The sequence below is a fragment of the Maniola hyperantus genome, chromosome 5 (assembly GCF_902806685.2).
Source record: "Maniola hyperantus chromosome 5, iAphHyp1.2, whole genome shotgun sequence".
Taxonomy (NCBI): Eukaryota; Metazoa; Arthropoda; class Insecta; order Lepidoptera; family Nymphalidae; genus Maniola; species Maniola hyperantus.
This window is the reverse complement of record NC_048540.1, coordinates 2,596,525-2,615,275: the sequence shown is the minus strand read 5'-3', so window position 1 is coordinate 2,615,275 and position 18,751 is coordinate 2,596,525. Positions and strand designations below refer to the sequence as shown.

The following is an 18,751-nucleotide window of genomic DNA, read 5'->3' as shown; positions in this document are numbered from 1 at the left end:
TTGAAAGGAATATTCATTTATTTGTGCACACCCATTTATGTTCGTATTCAATAGCCAATCACGAGTCGCAACAAATTGAAGTGGGCCAAATGAATGGAATTATTCCTTATTGAGCGAACTGTACAGACTGGAATTTGCAATTGCATTGACTACAACTCGTTTTAAAAAGTTGCCACCTATCATGTTGTTGAGTAATCCAAAAATGCAGTCCGTACTTTTCTAGTAAACGATAAGTAATGAATCAATTATCTTGAGATTTCCCAATTTAAAGAGATTTTTTTGCAATTAAATTTTGGTTAATTTTTCAACAATCTCAAGAAATATTAATATTGGATAAAAAAATTATTTCGCTTCGATGGTAAAAAATTGTGTCAAATGTAAATTGAATGGACATTTCGAAACCATTTGTAAAGTTTTGGGCTAAAAAATCATCTTCATTATTACCATCAAAGCGCAACAGCACAACATTAGATAGGTACTCAAAACTTTGCCTTTCAGGTATTTTCTATTAACGCACGAGTTGAATGCCATTAGATGATATACGCCCCGCAAGTTGCTAATGCGCGTGGCCGCCATTTTAGTGACGTCAGCACTAGACTGAAGTTTCGAGCTGATGGTATATTTTTTATTCGGCTGACGTCAAAATGACGTCATTTCGATGTTAATGAGACATGGTTCCAGCGCAATAGCAATTTGCGGGACCTATAGAGGTATGAATTTTATTATTATTTTAGCCAAAAATTAAGTACTTAATATACAAACTTGTAATCTCAGTCTAAAAATTGTATGGACAATCTGTCCCCTTATATCACAGTAACATCATTATGTAGCTCATTCCTCGGTATGGCCTTCACCTCGTGCACTGACACTAGGTACAATAGATTAGTTAGTAAATTAGGGTAGACCCAAAAGTTCAGTCAGTAATGGCCTTATTTGGCTCACTTTCAGGTCAAGTGGCTCGTAACTCGGAGCCATTTATGCGACAAGTGTTTGTAACCGGCGATTACGCAGACGAAAACCATCTCGCACGACAGGTAAGACAAAAATGGGAGCGAGATGCTTAACCGGACACATTATCACGTCATACGTCACGGAAGAGTATGAACTCGCAACGGGAACGAATTGCGATTTCAAACTCCCACATCTAGACATTAGGATCCAAAGCACTCTTGAAGCTTTCATTTCAGATCTTCGCGCCGCACGCGGCTCCGTTGGATCTCCGCTCATCGTTGCAAACGTAAACAAACCCTATATGAATTACGATATACCCTTTCCTTACCGTCGTTTGCTTGTTAGCTGTTACTTGGAACATTGCGTCGTCTTGTGTTCGCAGATATTCGTGCTGCGCAAGCGAGCATCCCATGAGCTTGTGGTGCCAGGCGCTCGGTTCTATATCTGCAGTTTGTCGTTGAAGACTGTTGTTTACAAGGGGCTTCTGACCTCCAATCAACTATGGGTTAGTACCGAATAAGAAATAGGGGGTCTAGATTAATTTCCATTCCTCTTATTTCAAGGAATCGCAAGTTCAATGTATATTTGTTTCAGGAAAATTTAAGTGACTAAAACTGTAATTTTTTACAATAAAATTAATTCCTGAATCATGACGCTTATTTCGCGTAAGCAGAAAACATTATTTCTGTAAATCCTGTCAGTTTTCTACAGGATCTGTACCTACTACCTACTAGCCCTGTTACAAAAATGCTATTAAAAACTTGGAAATCACCAGCAACTTATTCTTTGAGATCATTTTAACTATGTTAGCTGCTCACTGATAAGGACCAAAAACCAAAGAGTAGGTATCCTTCGATCGAAAGGCTTGCGTTTATGGCATTAGTAGCCAGAACCATTTCATGCTATTGTGCTAACTAGTATACCTAATATTGTATGTTTTTGTAGGAATACTTCAAGGACCTGAACAACCCGGCGTTCACCACGTACCTGGCGCTTGTGCACACTCGCTTCTCCACCAACACCTTCCCCAGCTGGGAGCGAGCCCATCCTTTGAGGTAATTTCCTCTTCGATGGATCCTTGTTGTTCAAGGTATCCAAGGGTCCCAGCTCCCATACACCCTTTGAGGTAATAACGACTTTCTGAGTTAGAAACTTGAGCTTAATCATCCACCCTACCGGCAAAGCCGTGCCGCCAAGAAATTTAGCGTTCCGGTACGATGCCGTGTAGAAACCAAAGGTGTACTTATGGGTTTAATAAAAACTGCATTTAATAAACACTACTCCTTCCAGGTGAGCCCGCTCCCACCTTAGACTGCATCGTCACTTACCATCCGGTGAGATTGCAGTCAAGGGCTAACTTGTATCTGAATAAAAAAAAATACACAATATTCAATAATAATGATTTTAACTTGTCCAAATTCAGAAGAAATTATTCTAATTCCATTCATTCTTCCATTAGTCGGTAGGTTTTGCTATCAGGGCTACAATAGCCGAAGCGAACGTAAAATAGACGGAATAACATTTCACAAGTACCTCTGCTTGAGCGAGAGGGACTGAGGGGGCCACGCTAGTTGCATATCGGCGGCCCTACCGCGGTTGTTTGACAGCTACAATGTCACGATCGCAATCATCTCTGATTGGTTAAAGCTCGCTCACTATTGGCCACAATGCATTGTTGCAACAAGAATCGCACAAATTCAGCCAATCAGAACAATTGAGATTGTAATAATGATTGATGCAGGTTTTAGACAATCGCCCTGCTGTTTAGTCACAATCAATGGCTGTGACAAACGGTAACCTACTGTATAATCACGACTGATGTTTGCATGACAAATATCTCTACCCCATCAATTATTATTCATCACTCATTATTAACGGAATTGACTGATCTAAAACTTACTACGTAATGTACATCGGCCTTTAGATTGACATTTCGGCTTTGTAGAGCGTTGTCTCTGTCACTCATACCTATATGACGTTTTGTCGGTCTCAACGACAGGGACAACACTCGACAAATCTTCTATCTTCTTCTAAATATCAATGTAAATTACTCTCGGCCGCGTACTGTATTGTCTATAGAACAAACGCCTAAGACATTTGTAATACATGTCTCTGTTTTTCAGAGTGCTTGCCCACAATGGCGAAATAAATACATTACGAGGTAATGTGAACCTGATGAAGGCTCGCGAGGGAGTGATGAAGAGCGAACTATTCGGACATGGTGAGTCGAGAACCCGATTTTATAATACAAGTACTTATTTCATTCATCGTGATTGGCGTATTGACGGTCTCTTACTTATGAAAATGAAAATATTTTTTATTCAACTAAACTTTTACAAGTACTTTTGAATCGTCGGATGCATCTACCACTGATTCGGAATGTCTTTCCTACCGAGAAGAACCAGCAAGAAACTCGGCGGTTGCTCTTTTCAAATATTTGATATATAATATTATGCCATGTATAAACGGGAACAATCCCCAGCAACATGTTTATAAAGTAGTACCAGAGGAACGAAATTAGGTAGTTCGTGAGCCTCCAACATTTCCAAGAATACATCCTCTAGCTGGTTCTGCTCAATACAATCTGCTTTCCGAAACGATGCCTTGACATGTAAGATTTTTTTCATTAAAGATAGCATTTAAAACTCCCAAAGCGTATAAAAGTAATCTACAGTTTAGGGGTGATTACATAACTTTACCAAATTTTCTTCTTGCAGATTTGAAAAAGTTGTATCCAGTGGTTGAACCGAACCTCTCAGATTCTGGCTCAGCGGATTGCGTGCTAGAATTCTTGCTGCACTGCGGAAACCGTACATTGCCTGAGGCTGTGATGACTATGGTGCCTGAGGCCTGGCACAACGACCCGACGATGCCCAAGGAGAAACGGGACTATTACCAGTGGGCTTCCTGTGCTATGGAGCCTTGGGATGGGCCAGCTCTTGTATCGTTCACCGATGGAAGATATATCGGTGAGCAAGCAACATCTTTTATTGTATGGAGCCCTGGTACTTTTCTACTAATCCTGAATCATTCAGATTCTGGCTCAGCGGATTGTGCTTTGGAATATATATATATTAGTGAGCTTAGCTATAATATATTGGTGAGCTTAGCTAGATATATTGCTGAGCCTAGATATTCAGCTTCATACATTGGTATAACAACTTCTCGTAGATTATGCAGCCCTGGTACCTTTCTACATCAATCCTGATCTTTCGGATTTTGGTTCAATAAATAAATTTTGGTAAAGAAGTGTATCCAATAAAATTTATTTAATATTATTTAAGTTTATAAGCGTTTTTCGGTCGCCAAGAATATCTTCAGATTGTAAGATGAACCACGGTTTCTGAGATCTTGTAGCAACTTCTTACTAGATTTGCGATAACCGCTTCAAGAGCGGCCCGAAAAATAAGGGCGTTTTAGGCCTTATTATTCAACTGGTAACTAACAGGACCTCGACTGACATATTATATTATGTTTGTTGCAGGCGCCATTTTGGACAGGAACGGTCTGAGGCCGTCTCGCTTCTACGTCACTAACGAGAACATTCTCGTCATGGCCTCAGAAGTGGGGGTCTACGACGTCGACCCTGAAAAGATCATTTTGAAGGTCAGTAATGTTATATGAATTTCTTGACTCCGCCACTAGTTCATCCTTAGAATATAACGCGAGGTTATGGATGGTCTTTCACGTCAGGTAGGTACCTTTAAATAAGAATAGCTTAGAACATTCTAGGCTGCATCATTACGCATCATGATGTGTCAATGTAGCGAAGCGCTGGTCACTATAAAGAAATAAAGAAAAAAACCGTAGTGTCCCGGGACACCCGGCAGAATCTCTAAAAGACAAAACTTCTAGTAGTCTGTCTCACTCACTCATATGAGCAAATGATAGTGTGTGGTGGTGCACCTTGTGTTATGGTTTGGACTGTAGGTATTTATTTATCATAAAGTCGTATATTGCTGACACTGGTTTATTTAGTTTATTATTAAATATCACTAAATATAAATTAAACAGTTTGTAGGTGATTTGTGTGCGCCCGTTGCACCGAGAATGGTCACACGATGAGAAAGTGTAGGTCCACTTCCCGCATCTCTGCGCCTCGCACGGCCTGGTTAAGTGCAGTTGCACTAAACAGTGTGAGATATTATAAAAGCGCATTGCTTGTTGCATTATGGCATGCAATACTCTCCAATCATACATACATACATACATAAAGTAAAGTGTTAGTTTTAGTTAGTGTTTCTGCTGAAGCACAGTATGTTTGTATGTAACAGAGTCGCCTCAAGCCCGGCCGCATGTTGCTGGTGGACACTGAAGCCAAAAAGATCATTCAAGACGTGGAACTTAAGCTGGAGATCGCACGCAGTCGGCCGCACTCGCAGTGGGTACAGGAACAGGTGAGGTGTACAGTCACTCAAATTTAGACGTTATTCCGTTAAAGTAAGGTGCAATTTACATTGTACTCGGTGGTCACAAAACACTAAAAACAAGCCCTTTAGCTAGGCATTTGTTTGTGTCTGAAAGTAATTGTGTGTCTAATCTGTATATATAAAATTCAAAGTCCTGACTGACTGACTGACATATATATCAACGCACAGCCTAAACCACTGGTTTTAGAGACATGAAATTTTGAGGATGTGTTCTTTGTAAAGAGTAGGTGTATCCACTAAGAAAGGATTTTTCGAAATTCCACCCCTAAGTGGGTTAAATAGGGGATGAAAGTTTGTATGAAAGTCCGTCATTTTTCAAGTTATTTGCATGAAAATTGGTATTTGGGTTTTCGGTCACAAATGAAGAAATACGTGTTCCAGGATTTTTGGAAATTCAACCCCCACCTCTATTTTCTAAATTCCACCCGAGCGAAGCCGGGGCGGGTTAGCTAGTGTTGTAGTAAGTAGTTGAATAACTTCAATAAAGTTATTTAAAAAAATTACACATCCCATAACTATAGTACGCGACAGGTCGAGATGGCAATCGGGGTATGAGGCGAGGGAACGCCCCACCCCGTACACCCGCACGTCGCCCTCGCCCGCCCGTACCGGGTTAGCGCGGGGGCTGTGCGGGAGCGCGGGGCGTTCACTCGCCGATTGCCATCTCGACCTGTCGCGTACTATACTTTCAAAACTAACCTATGTTGTAGATTTGGTGATTTTATCATAAAACTTCAATATTTTTGAATTTAAGAAGAATAAATAATCCCGATCAAATCTATTATTAATTTATTCTATGAAATTTAGTTTTTTATGTGATTCTTTCCGTTTTGGATCAAATTCACTGTAAAGTAGTGCCAGTTCAGAACTGAACCTAGTACTTATTAATAACTAAAAATAAGTAAATTTATTTTTTCATGCTGCATGATATAAACTTTTCTAGATGGTGAGTTAGTAACGTCTGTCTTCTGACATGTATAGCCAAACTAGCTGACGCCCGCGACTTCGTACGCGTGGATTTAGGTTTCTAAAAATCCCGTGGGAACTGTTTCATTTTCCGGGATAAAAAGTAGCCTATGTCACTCTCCAGGTCTTAAACTATACCCATACAAAAAATCACGTCGATCCGTTGCTCCGTTGCGATGTGATTGAAGGACAAACCAACAAACAAACACACTTTCACATTTATAATATGGGTATTGGGTAGTGAAATACTAGCGCCGATTCTGTTGTCTTTCTCTAAACTAAATTTGGAGTATCTGCATCTTTTTCTTTTTAATATTGCTAAAAAAGGACAGAACACGAATTTTAGTGCACGATACAAATTTAAACGATAGACTAGCGACTGGCTAGCTACAATCAGGAGGTTTGGCAGCTCTAAATTAAATTTGGTTGTGCTCAGAATCAGTACCAATGATTCTGAGCACACCTAAATTTTAGAGTATTCACAACCTCTTCTTACTAATGTAATATGAAAAGGACAGACACAATTTGACAGTTTTAAATTTAATTTTTAGATGGTAAAACCCGTGATTTTAGCGCATAGTCGCGAGCCTACTGTTTAAATTTGTAGCTTGCAGGAAAATTTAGAGTCTTTAAATGTAATGTTCATGTTCTGTCCCTTTTTAGCATTGTTAAAAATAAAAGGATGCAGATACTCTAAATTTAGTTTTGAGAAAGACAACGGAATCGGTGCCAGTGCCACTGTCATATTTCTTTCTCTTTCTTATATCCATCTTATATATCTTTTTTCCAGATAACGATGGAAGACATCCACAAATCGGTGTCACCCCAGAACGGTTCTGTGCCCAATGGTTTCGAGAACGTTGCCATATCAGGGTTGAGTGATAAGAGGTTGGGACTGTTTGGGTACACCCTTGAGTCTATCCACATGCTGCTTCTGCCAATGATACAGAACAAGTAAGTGTATTTTCCGTAAGATTTAGATGTGTAAAAAGGTGAAAGGCGACTTCGTTCGCGTGGATTTAGATTCTTTAATTTTCCGGGATAAAAAGTAGCCTATGTTCTTCCCCAGGATGCAAGCTATCTCTGTATCAAATTTCGTCAAAATCGACTGAACGGATGGACCGTGAAAGGCTAGCAGACAAACAGATGGACAAACTGACACACTTTCGCATTTATAATATTAGTATGGAAGAATGGATTAGTTCAAAAGAGATTGCCCATTTTCTTAGGAGCTTTGGGCCCCCTGTAATATAATTGTTATGTCATCATGGTTTTAATTTTATTTTCTAGACAAATAATTAACTCTTTATATTCTGCAAACGATTTCTATTTATTCACCCTGGTTATAAAGAAATCTTATTTTTTATATTGCTGATATTGAGGCTATACTTAATTAATACTTCTTCAAAATAAATGCATGTTCACGATTCAGAATCATCAACGCCAGCGTGGTCGGCCGAGGCGACGTTGGCGTGATGAATTAGATAAATTTACAGTTACGTGGCCTGAAGAGGCACGAAATAGAAAATTGTGGAAGGATCGGAGGGAGGCCTTTGCCCAGACGTGGGGCAGCACAGGCTGATTTAGATTAGATTAGATTACGATTCTAACTGTAATTGTGGATATTTTCAATAATAGAGTGAAAAAAAGTCGTTATAAAACATAATCGTAAAAAAATAACACATTTAAAAAAAAAATTATGTTTTGACACGACGCCACAAAAGTTCACGGGCGATCGATCTCCTTTAAAAAAAAAACTTTTTTTAAACCTTTACCACTAAAATATGTCGCATATAGCAAAAATCTATCAAATACTTACTTCACATATTAAATCCACAACATAATGTAGATATTTTTGGGGAAAAATTCTTCACTGCTTCTGCATGTTGCTCCAAACAATTTTGTACATTGTGTAGTGTTGTGATAAAGTTTATTATATTTTAATACATTTGTTGAAGACGCGTTGCTTCGCTTCGAATTTTGGGTGGAAAGTAAAGGGCTACATCTCTAAGACTGTGTATTGTTTTCAAGTTTGTCTTCACTGGAATCTTATACCAAACTAGCTTATGGTCGCGACTTCGTCCGCGTGGACTACACAAATTTCAAACCCCTATTTCACCCCCTTAAGAGTTGAATTTTTAAAATCCTTTCTTAGCGGATGCCTACGTCGTAATAGGTATAAATCTGCATGCCAAATTTCAGGCCGATCCGTCTAGTAGTTTGAGCTGTGCGTTGATAGATCAGTCAAGTCAGTCAGTCGCCTTTTCCTTTTATATATTTAGATATTTCTTCCTGCTCGATTATTTTCGAGTTTTGACGACATGCTAAAATAATAAATTTGTTTCAGGAAAGAGGCACTGGGAAGTATGGGTAACGACGCGCCTTTGGCTTGCTTGTCCCGTTTTGAGCCTCTGCCCTACGAATACTTCAAGCAGCTGTTTGCTCAAGTCACCAATCCACCCATTGACCCATTCAGGTATATTGAAAACATAAAAACTAAGAGTTGATTAACGTCTTATTTTCTAAATATTAGTATAACTTCTTCAAAAAAAAATTCAGTTTAAGTTTTGTGTTGTACATTCAATCAATTACAATTTGTATACTGGAGTGCCTTTTGGTTGAAGCGGAAAAAAATCGTTCAGGAAAAAAACAATCTGACTTTTGAAAACTAGTAGTAACTAGTAGTACATTTTGTTAACTGTACATTCTTAAGCAGTTTTTATTTATTTTTTGGATTACAGTTTTTGATTTATCGTGCAAAATGTCGACTGCAGTACGGAACCCTCGGTGCGCGAGTCTGACTCGCACTTGGCCGGTTTTTTTATTTTTATAAACTAACCTTTTCTCGGTGTATTAGACAAAATTAGGGTTCCACCTGCTTTAAATAATGTTATTTGTTATCCAGGGAGAAAATAGTAATGTCACTGCTGTGCCCGATCGGTCCCACGGCCAATATTCTGCAACCCAGTCCCGAATTCGTACATAGGCTGATCCTACCACAGCCGATCCTCTCCATCACTGACCTTGAGGCTTTGAAGAGGACCAACTACCGAGGATGGAAGGTATGTATAGTATAGTATGGCAATCGGGGAGGGAATGTCACACAAAATTATAACGAAATGCGAAAAACATAGCATAATTCTACTGAAAATGTCACAATAAATAATTCGAGACAAAACAGTTAAGCCGATAACACATCGACTAACACATCGGGGGAATTTTGATTATTAAAAAAAAAAAAATCGGGGAGGGAACGCCCCGCACACCCACACCGCCCCCGCGCTAACCCGGTGCGGGCGAGCACGGCTAACGTATGAGTGTGCGGGGCGTCCCCCGCCTCATACCCCGATGTCATCTCAACCTGTCGCGTACTATACAAATAGTTTTATGCTAGGTGACGTTAGCTATTGTCCACTTGCTGATCCCGTGACTTCAGTGGACGTAGGTTTTTAATACCCAATGGAAACTATAATTTTTTCAGGATAAAAAGTAGCCTATATCACTCTGAAGGTGTTTAACTGTATCAATGCCGATCTGTTGCTCCGTTGCGGCGTGATTGATGGACAAACCAACACAAACATTTTCGCATTTATAATATGGGTATTGATGTCACGGACACTGAGCCTGTATTTAGGATCATTGCGTGTCGGTCGTAACATATGTACCCTGGCACATCTACTGCATCATCATTATCATCATGATCAACCCATAACCGGCTCACTACAGCTCACGGGTCTCCCTCTCAGAGTGGCTTTTGGCCATAATCTACAACGCTGGCCATGTGCGAATTGGTAGACTTCACACACTTTTGAGAACATCTCAGGCATGCAGGTTTCCTAACGATGTTTTCCTTCACCGTTAAAGCAAGTGTTATTTAATTACTTAAAACATACTTAACTCCGAAAAGTTAGAGGTGCGTGCCCGGGATCGAACCCCCGACCTCATCTACTCCATACTACATCATTTTCATCTCCGTAACACAGTTCTTGTACATGCCTATGTTTTATATTCGTACAAATTCTTACAAGAGTTATGCTTTCTCTTATGTGCTTGTTGTAGACCAAAGTGATCGACTGCACGTTCAACATAACGGACGGTGGGCACGGGTTAGAAGCATCGCTGACGTACATCTCGGGCGAGGCGCACGACGCGGCGGTCGAGGGCTACCAACTCGTGGTACTGTCCGACCGCAACGCGGGGCCCACCAGAGTTCCCGTCAGCTCTCTCTTAGCGCTTGGTAGGACACGTTTAGAGCGGTTACGTATTCACCCAATCCGAGTCCGTAAAAATACGGATATAAAAAACTCGGACCGAACTAGGATATTGCTTACGAGTTACGCACTAATCCGATCTCTGATCGAAATCCTAGCTATTCAGTGGACTTGTTTGACATATCTACGTCATATGTCCGATTTGAACCCGAGGCATATCCGAGATATTTTCACGCTTAAGGTACGCTTACACAGGCAATTGAAATTCCGCAATTCTAGCCAATTTATGACGGCACCACCACACGAAGCAATTTACTGCAATACCCAGCAACTCCTGAAATTTTGAGCAGTGTTACCTATGTGAAATAATTGCTCCAGATTGCTCCACTTATTGCTCCGGATCGATCCACACAATATGTTGCCAAGCAACAATTGCTTAAAAAATTGGCCATGTTTGGCCAAGCATTGACCAGCGCACCATTAGGGAGTATTTTCTTGAATTAACTATACCCTAACTTTACCCAAAAGATAAACACTTCAACAAAATGTTCACGTTGTGCAGGTGCGGTACATCACCACCTGATTGAAACTCGCCAGCGCATGAAGGTCGGCATCATTGTCGAGACTGCAGAAGCGCGGGAGGTGCACCACATGTGCGTTTTACTCGGTAAGTTTGCTTCTCCATGTTATTCAAATATAGTCCGCGACTCGAGATGGCAATCGGGGTATAAGGGGGGGGGACGCCCCGCACACCCGCACGTCACCTGCGCTCGCCCGCACCGGGTTAGCGCCGGGGCTGTGCGCGTGTGCATTTATGCAACACCCCGCGTCCACGAACAAACCAAATCATTACGGTCAGAAAATTAACTAGGGGACACCCTTTTGCCCATTTGAACTTTAAGCACCATACACTTCTATAGATTGGCAACGGTTCGTCGCCATCTTAGGAGATATTCTTGAATATGTCAAAAACAGAAATTTTGATTCCTATGTGTTTGGTATCGGAAAAACTATTATTTTTTGAATAAAATTTGTTTAAAAAAATTCTGATCTTTCCAGAATTTTCCCCTTTTATATTTCTACTTTTTGTGTGTGTTTTTAGGTTATGGAGCTGACGCTATATGCCCCTACCTGGCATTCGAGCTAGCGTTCGCTCTACGCAACGACAACTTGATCGACCCAAACCTTACTGATGATGAAATCTATTTGGCCTACCAGAAGGCCATGGAAACAGGCCTGGCCAAGGTCATGGCCAAGATGGGTATTAGTATGCTTCAGTCATACAAGAGTGCGCAAATCTTTGAAGCAGTTGGTTTAAGTGAGGAGGTTATTGAAAAGTGCTTTAGGGGCACTCAGTCCAGAATCGGTGAGTGTTGAATTTATTTTTCTAAGGTAATGAGAAATCTACTTGGCCTACCAGAAAGACCTTGGAAACTAGTTGGGCCAAAATGGGCATTATGCTAAAAGTCATACAAAAGAGTGCAAGTCTTTGAAGCAGTTGGTTTGAGTGAAGAGGTTATTGAAAAGAGTTTTAGGGACTTGGTCTAGAATTGGTGAGTTAATGGTTTTAATGACAATGAGACATCTATCTGCAAACTGATTAGCTAAATTTATGACTTAAATGGTTATTAGAAGTATATTTTAAAATCTTTCTTCAGTTATTTAAATTGAACATAAAATCACACTAGTTAAAAACTTTTCTTTAAAAATAACTCTTAATTGTAAAATTGACCTGCTATTTCTTACATTAACTAAATGGAAAGACGGGTTGGATATGGCAATTTTCTAAGACAAGTTTTTGTTTCAGGTGGTATTACCTTCGAGATCCTGTCACAGGAGACGTTTGACAGACACGCTTTGACATACGGCGATTGCCGTGACATGCTGGTGCTCAGGTAAGTCTCATGAACTACCTCAAGAGCCTACTTTACGGTCGTAACACCTACTTACCCAAATGACTGCTAAAACAAGACTATAATTTAAATTTGTTGTGACGCTTTTGCCGTTTAGACGCAAAACAACGCCAAAAATGCAAAATACCGAAAGACGTAAAACGGTACCGTTTTACCGTTTTTGGAGTTGTGCGTCTTAAACGTTCCTCGCGACCCAACAGTCTAGACGTCTCTGTTTACAGTTCTTGCAATTCACGAAGGCGAGTGGCTCATGTTTGTGTTTAAGTCGTATCGGTATAAGGCTGGTACACTGAATGTGTACATGTGCTCAGTGCATGTGTGGGACATTGGTCCCACATGCACGCACACTTACGCAATGCCCGCGTATCCGACGTACCTACAAATAAAGTCCACTCGCCTTCGTGAATTGCAAGAACTGTTTGAAGTACCTCTTTAGGCTGCTAATACGCATTTGTTACTTTCGTATCACGTGCATGTTTGTGTCATAGTTAAATATCTGTTATAGAAACCCCGGAAATTACCACTGGCGTGCTGGCGGTGAAAAACACATCAATGACCCGATGTCCATTGCCAATCTGCAGGAAGCAGCCCTGGGTAACAGCAAATCTGCTTATGACCGATTCAGGTTAGTTTTATACGGTTGACGAACTGACGTTAGTTTACCTAAAAAGGGCACTTGAAATGCGCTTTTCCGAAAAATGCAACAGTTTATTTTATCTACCCTACGCGATTTTGGTAAAATCATTATGCTGCAGGATGTTACTGAATCATTTATGCATTCCAATCCTTCATGATGAATTTTAAAAAACCCGTATTGACAGTCAATCTAGTAGAATAATAATTATTGTAGACTTTAAACAGCTCTTCTGTAAAATCGACAATTCATGTAGTTATAGTGCAATTATTATAAATTAATTAAGGGTGAGATCTATAGAGCGCACAATGATTTAGCTTAGACTTAAGAGAGAGTTAAAACGAGGCAGAGCTATATCTCTCACATAAATTTGTCTCGTTTTAACTCACTCCTAAGTCTGAGCAAAGTCAAAGTGCGCTCTATAGATCTCAGCCTTAGTCATCGTTGTATAGACTGTAATATTAATTATTAAATTTATTGTGGACGCAGAGAGAGCTCGCTCGAGTCCGTGCGTGCGTGTACGCTGCGCGGCCAACTTGAGCTCGTGAAATTAGACGAGCCCATACCTCTGTCGGAAATTGAACCGGCTTCCGAGATCGTCAAGCGATTCGCTACAGGTAATTTTATTGATATTTCTAAAAGTTTTATTGTTGAAAATCTTTTGTTGGACTCTTTGTTAAAGCTATAGTGCATAATTGAGTAGGCTCCACTACTGCAGAAATCTACTCAGTTATACGTTAGGCCTGTAATTTTATTATTGCTTTACAATTTCATTTCTCTCTTAACAATCTCACCCAATGAATGCATATTTTTCTAGTCTTCAGTCTTACCTTTCTTACCCAATTTTCTTCGTTAGCTTATTAATCAAATATTTAAGGCACTGTTGTCCAATCCATCGTTGAAACAATAAAATTCCTATTTTCGTGTTTAGGTGCGATGTCTTTCGGTTCAATATCACTGGAGGCGCATTCGACTCTGGCTGTTGCAATGAACCGTGTGGGAGGAAAGTCGAACACCGGGGAAGGAGGCGAATCTGCCGATCGTTATCTCAACCAGGTACGTCCATAGCCTATTTCCATGTAACATCGTCATCAACAACGTCAGCCGATAGACGTCTACTGCTAGACATAGGTCTCTTGTAGGGATTCCCACTCGCCGCGGTTGTGCGCCGCGTGAAACTTTTGAACAGAACAGTTTCGAGAAAGAGGTTATCCGCCGAATCCAACTTGGACGGGCAGCGTTTAGGAAACTTCAAGATTTGTCTTCTCGTCCGAATCTCCTGTGCTTGAAGACCAAAGTCTTACAACAGTGTGTGTTGCCAGGAATCCGGGACATGGTCGCTAACTATGGGACTCATAAGAGAGCTTTTGTAACATAAGAGGGTTTAAAAAAGAAAAAAAACAACATTATTCTATTATTATATCAAAAACCTGACTTGATGTATCAATTTTATTTGCGTAAGGCACTTGTTTAGATTATTACTACACCACTAAAAGGACCCTTTTTAGTGATGTGATGATTTTGACCAAAATACATTTTTTTAATTTTGCTTTAGGACCCGGAATTCAACCAAAGATCAGCCATAAAGCAAGTAGCATCAGGTCGTTTCGGCGTGACCGCCTCTTATCTTGCTCACGCGGATGATCTGCAAATCAAAATGGCGCAGGGTGCCAAACCAGGAGAAGGCGGTGAATTACCCGGTGAGAGTCACTTAAGGTTCTACTAATTTTTTTTTTATAAACTGGGCTTGGATTTTATATATAATGGTCTTGACTGTAATGGAAATGAAAAGAAAGTGACGCAAATAGTATGTTTACACTAATATTATTCGAAAGACAAATCTAGGAAACATTCTGCTATTGAGAAAATGCCTATAGATCCTTTAAAACTTTTAATTTTTAATTTACTTGACACAGATCTCTTAAAACTTGAAGAACCATTCCTGAACTTCTAGTAATTTGAACTCTCTATTGATCTGGCTGAAATCTAATTTACTTATTTGTAGCAAATATATTTTCTAATAAGCTTTTGTAGACGATTAAAAATGTATCATGTCAGGTGTGATTTTCGGGGCGGCGCTTTGAGCATATATTTTCCGGTTTTGTGATATGTTCTGTACAAATCTAACTCTCTGTTTTTTTTGACAGGATACAAAGTGACTGAAGAGATTGCCAAGACCCGTTGTTCCGTACCTGGCGTAGGTCTGATCTCGCCTCCACCTCACCACGACATTTACTCCATTGAAGACTTGGCGGAATTAATCTATGATCTGAAGTGTGCCAACCCTAGAGCGAGGGTCTCCGTGAAACTAGTCTCTGAAGTTGGCGTGGGAGTCGTCGCTTCTGGAGTGGCTAAGGTAAGGTTTGATATTTTCTTAGATCAATCGCTGTAGCCGTTTGTGTCCAGCAGCTTCCTGCGACTCGCTTGAAGTTCTTTGTCTATTTAGAGAGAGGAGAGGGGTCTAGTCTACGAAATCGTACCTTCCCCATTTCAGCAGTTTGCCAGCATTCTTTGCCGTCGTCGTTTCAGCCTTAGGTAGACATAGGTATCTTGTAAGAATTTCCACTCTCTCATGATTTCTTCAACCCATTGTTCAGTACGGGGAGGGCAGGGTCACAGTGTTTGTGATAAACATCAAACACCGATGCTCTAGGCGCTTGTACTTATCCCATGATTATTTAATTTAGGTTGCCTAAAGTTTTCCACTACACAAAAACTGATCCAATGTAGAAGGAAACTAATTTCGTTTTATTGTTTGATAGGGCAAGGCCGAGCATATAGTGATCTCTGGACACGACGGCGGCACTGGCGCGAGTTCGTGGACTGGTATCAAGAGCGCTGGACTGCCCTGGGAGCTAGGCATCGCTGAGACACATCAGGTGCTGGTGCTGAACGACTTGAGGTCTAGGTGAGTGCACATGTGAATTAAATTAAATTATTTATTCGACCAAGAAAATGTTGCACAGTACAAAAACTCCTTAAATCTAATGTACAGAAAAGGTAGACACAATAATTGTTGAAACCTGAATGGAGTGCTTTGGCTTCCATACTAGAAAAACCTGTGTTACGAGCACCTCAGCCTTCCCTCAGAATGTTTGACAGGTCGTCGTATGTGACGAATCTCATAACTTATTTTCTTGAAATTACATTCGCACAGCAGAAATTCGCGTAAACTCTGACAGATTTCATGTTTTGCTGAACTGTCAAACTAGTTCCTCTTCAACAAAGTATATGAAAAGGCAAACTCAGTTCGATACATTTACAGAAAACAGAGTTTTACAGTTACAGTAATCTTTCTGTCAGTGTATGTCATAAGTGTTACTAAATTACCGGCTATATAATATTTTGTTGCTATTTTTAACAATCGGTTTTCAAACCGATACATGTTTATAAACTTGTGAATCAAGACCGCGATTTATGTTAACAGAGTGGTGGTTCAGGCGGACGGACAGATCCGTACCGGTTTCGACGTGATGGTGGCGGCTTTACTCGGTGCTGATGAGTTCGGGTTCAGTACTGCGCCGCTTATCGCTTTAGGTAACTCCTCTTGGTTTCTTCTTTGTTATCATTTGTCTTATGGGTCATATCTGAGGGTACGTCAGTTCGCTCATTAAAGCTCGCCTTGCAGTGTTCTTTTGAAGAAAACCCTGGATTTTGGAATACTATTCTACCATTTATGCCTGAGAGTTAATCCATAATGTTCTCAAAGGGGTGAAGTCCGCCAATCCAGTCCGCACTTGGCCAATGTGGCAGACTATAGACCAATAAACCCTTCTCAATCTGAGAGGACACATAGCCTGCGATATTGACCATGATGATGACGATGATGATGATGGGTTTTTAGGCTGCTTGAACTTTCTTCGACGAGTACATGGCTAAGATAAAAAAAATCTATAACAATTTTTTTTTAATAATAAAATTTATTTATTTAAAATCCTAAATTTTAACTATGCCCTTTACAATGTTACGTAGTCATTAGTTACTAAGGACGTATGAATGGGCCGCGTGAAGTTCGGATCTGTAACAGTGAAGCGATCCTACTGATGAGCTTTACACACATCCGCTCTTGTATATTCCTGGTGGAACGCCAGTTTTAGGATTCCTTATTAAAATAAGCATCTCGTCACCAGGCTGCACCATGATGCGAAAATGCCACTTGAACACGTGTCCGGTGGGTATCGCCACTCAGGACCCCGTGTTGCGCAAAAAGTTTGCCGGCAAGCCGGAACACGTCATCAACTATCTGTTCATGTTAGCCGAAGAGGTGAGTGGCTTATGCTTTACTCCTCGTCTTGCGATTTTGTTCAGAGCTAACTATCAACATCTTGCTGTATTATTTTTAAAGCCATTAAAGAGTGTAACCTGTCATCTTGATTACGTCTAGCAGTATTTTTCTCAATTTTGCCTCTAAACCCCGTACTTCAGTCAGGATTCGATGCAACACCCTTGCTACACTCGGGGGTTACTCTAAACTCCCTTGTTACGTTTGAGGGTTGTCCCGGCGTCCGTAACGTAAGACATTACCCCTATGTTGAATAATTAGCTTATATTCGCGACTTCGTCCGCGCGGACTACATAAAACTCTAACCCCCATTTAACCCACTTGGGGGTGGAATTTCGAAAGATCCTTTCTTAATGGATACCTACTCTTTACAAAGAACACACTCTCCAAATTTCATATCTCTAGGACCAGCGATTTAGGCTGTGCGTTTATATAAAAGTCAGTCAACCAGTCACTCAGGACTTTGAATTGTATATATACAGACAATCTACTATTACAATTTTTTTTTCGTAGGTGCGCACGCATATGTCGGAGGTGGGCGTGCGAACATTCCAAGAGCTTGTGGGACGCACTGACTTACTGAAAGTTCGGGAACGCAACGATAACCCCAAAGCCCGTCTCCTCAACCTTGCGCTCATACTGAAGAACGCTCTGCATATGCGACCCGGGGTTAACATCGTCGGAGGATCCAAGTCGCAGGTTAGTATCGCTTATGCTGGTAATATAATTATGTAGTTTTTTTTAACTTACGTTCCAAGAGCGGATGGAACGTACAGATTTGCTGAAAAACTGATATAGTTGGAGGATCCAAGTCAAGCGTGGTCAAGCGTGTACTTATTTTGTCCCTCTCTCTCTTATCTGCAAAAAAAACGCTGTTGAGAATTTTCTTGGTAAATTTCAGTCAGATTTATCTCTGAACATAAACTTAAAAATCTCTTTTAAGGTTGCCATACCATCTATCTCATAGTTCCTGAGTGTATCTATCTACATGCAACAATTAACCTAAAATTCTTATTACAGGACTTCCAGCTGGAAAAGCGACTGGACAATCAGTTAATCCAGCAGTGCAACGGCATATTGGAAGGCGCGGATAAACATATTGACATCACCATGAAAATCACCAACGAAGATCGCGCGTTTACTTCTACATTATCTTACCATATTGCTATGTAAGTTTAATTAATTCTCATCATGATCAATCCATTACCGGCCCACTACTGAGCCGGGTCTCTTCTCAGAGTGAGAATGGTTTAGGCCATAGTCTGTCACGCTGGCGCAATGCGAATTGGCAGACTTCACACACTTTTGAGAACATGTAAAACAGGCATGCAGGTTTTGCTCACGAGTCACGATGTTTTCCTTCA

General features: G+C 40.5%; 1 protein-coding gene across 1 annotated transcript in view; it reads left to right on the top strand.

Annotated features, from left to right (window-relative positions):
* The window catches only part of LOC117982670 (uncharacterized), a 69,390-nt gene that overhangs the window by 30,695 nt on the left and 19,944 nt on the right, over nt 1-18,751 (top strand). Inside the window, exons 5-28 of the mRNA XM_034969042.2 lie at nt 949-1,034; nt 1,334-1,456; nt 1,897-2,006; nt 3,075-3,172; nt 3,669-3,920; nt 4,436-4,557; nt 5,226-5,348; nt 7,138-7,301; nt 8,695-8,823; nt 9,253-9,409; nt 10,407-10,584; nt 11,121-11,225; nt 11,661-11,924; nt 12,366-12,453; nt 12,977-13,096; nt 13,595-13,722; nt 14,037-14,161; nt 14,661-14,805; nt 15,253-15,461; nt 15,868-16,013; nt 16,533-16,642; nt 17,236-17,369; nt 17,901-18,086; nt 18,408-18,556. Of these exons, the coding sequence (XP_034824933.1) occupies nt 949-1,034; nt 1,334-1,456; nt 1,897-2,006; nt 3,075-3,172; nt 3,669-3,920; nt 4,436-4,557; nt 5,226-5,348; nt 7,138-7,301; nt 8,695-8,823; nt 9,253-9,409; nt 10,407-10,584; nt 11,121-11,225; nt 11,661-11,924; nt 12,366-12,453; nt 12,977-13,096; nt 13,595-13,722; nt 14,037-14,161; nt 14,661-14,805; nt 15,253-15,461; nt 15,868-16,013; nt 16,533-16,642; nt 17,236-17,369; nt 17,901-18,086; nt 18,408-18,556 (3,451 nt within the window). The remainder of the gene's footprint in view (nt 1-948; nt 1,035-1,333; nt 1,457-1,896; nt 2,007-3,074; nt 3,173-3,668; nt 3,921-4,435; nt 4,558-5,225; nt 5,349-7,137; nt 7,302-8,694; nt 8,824-9,252; nt 9,410-10,406; nt 10,585-11,120; nt 11,226-11,660; nt 11,925-12,365; nt 12,454-12,976; nt 13,097-13,594; nt 13,723-14,036; nt 14,162-14,660; nt 14,806-15,252; nt 15,462-15,867; nt 16,014-16,532; nt 16,643-17,235; nt 17,370-17,900; nt 18,087-18,407; nt 18,557-18,751) is intronic.